At 32.4% G+C, this 1,559-nt stretch overlaps 1 protein-coding gene across 1 annotated transcript in view; it reads right to left on the bottom strand.

Moving 5' to 3' along the window:
• The window catches only part of LOC106883733 (mediator of RNA polymerase II transcription subunit 14), a gene marked incomplete at its 5' end in the record, with an annotated part of 4,819 nt that extends 3,566 nt beyond the window's left edge, over nucleotides 1-1,253 (bottom strand). Inside the window, 2 exons of the mRNA XM_014934847.1 lie at nucleotides 347-454; nucleotides 1,192-1,253. Coding sequence (XP_014790333.1) covers nucleotides 347-454; nucleotides 1,192-1,253 — 170 coding nt within the window. The remainder of the gene's footprint in view (nucleotides 1-346; nucleotides 455-1,191) is intronic.
• Between the last annotated feature and the right edge of the window lie 306 nt (nucleotides 1,254-1,559).

The raw sequence follows: 1,559 nt of genomic DNA, 5'->3' as shown, positions 1-1,559 counted from the left end.
TATATACATTTCTATATATGAAGTATAAGGAAAGGAAAAAACTGTAGGTGTAGACAATCGAAAGATTAAGCAGGGTCTTTTCATAGATGGTTTTCAATAGAGCCATTCATAATCCAGGTTGGTACAAAACCAATACACATTCTACAAATTGTTTCAGTCTAATTTGTTTTTGCAAATACTGAATATATATTTTTTGTATATATTCTTTACTTGGACTGTACCAGCAGACTTGGATGTTTGACATCTCTTTTATTTATTTATTTATATATATATAGACACACATACACATATAAATATATATATATTTAGAATCTAAATTAAAATGAATTATAAGAATGTTTCTTACCAACTCTAGTCTCATGATTTGCAAACAGTCTCTAAGTATACATGCCGGTGCACCAAGAAGTCTGCAGAAAGCTGTCAGAGCATTCACTTTGTAAGGAGGACTGGCCACCTGACATGAAAATATAGAAAGTATAGAAACATAAATCTGGGAAGTGCAATCAGGTAGATATATTTTTAATGTACATTTTGATGCAGAGAGATCTTGGCTTCTATCAAATTATAAAAGGCTTGATTTATGTTGATTTGTATACAAACATCACAATGTACAGACATATTTACAGAAAAACTATTTTAGCTGAAAAAAAAAGAGGAAATACATCAGCAACAGCATAATATGCTGCTTCCAGTTTGTGCTGATCAAACGGTCCTACATCAAAAATTACTAGGTGTGTTCCACAGACCTGCCAATTCAGATATACTAGGCATTTGCCAAGTGGAAACTGTACAGTGGACTCAAAGCTGCAGTGATTTCTCACTTGTTGCACTCTGTGATAGTGGATCATGTTTTAGTTATAGCTTTATTTCTTGTAATGTTGTGCATTATAAAGATATTTTGAAGCCATTACAGTTACATTGCAGCAGGTTCAACTTTTTGCACAATAGCTATGTCATTTACGTTGACATTTACAGTGGTTGTTATCGTTTGAGACTGGGAACATTCATGAGAAGACAATGAGGGTACTTGGGATTTTCAGGACTGCATTTGTTGGGATTCAGAGCATGTTTTTATGAGATTTTGGTGATTCATATTGTTTATATGTATGTATAATTTCTGTGCTGAGATGTTAATAGCAAAAACTTATTTGTGTAAGATTCTGAAAGTCTTAATTTTTACTAAGTTCTTACCTTTAAGTCAAAAAATTTTTCCAATATCTGAATTTCTTCATTAGTCCACTGGTCTTGATAATCTGCAAAGAAATAATATAAAAATAACAATACTATAAAATAAATACATAGTAAAAGCAATCAGCAGTTATTATTTTATATCTTGAGAGAAATAAAATAGCTGTTCTTCATTTAGAAATAATACATTTCTAAATCTCTCAGAGAGATTTATGCAGCAGTGATATGATGAAGTAGTTGTATGCTGTCAACTTAATGTGACAGTCCCCTGAAGGGAATAATACTACTGTTAGTTAGACTTAAGAAGCTGCACCGCTTCCTGTCGGCCTTGACACATAAGGACACAGGAAATGTGTCAAGGCCGACAGGAA

The sequence above is a fragment of the Octopus bimaculoides genome, unplaced genomic scaffold (assembly GCF_001194135.2).
Source record: "Octopus bimaculoides isolate UCB-OBI-ISO-001 unplaced genomic scaffold, ASM119413v2 Scaffold_363115, whole genome shotgun sequence".
Classification (NCBI taxonomy): domain Eukaryota; kingdom Metazoa; phylum Mollusca; class Cephalopoda; order Octopoda; family Octopodidae; genus Octopus; species Octopus bimaculoides.
Note: the sequence above shows the minus strand (reverse complement) of the source record. Positions and strands in the feature narration are given on the sequence as shown.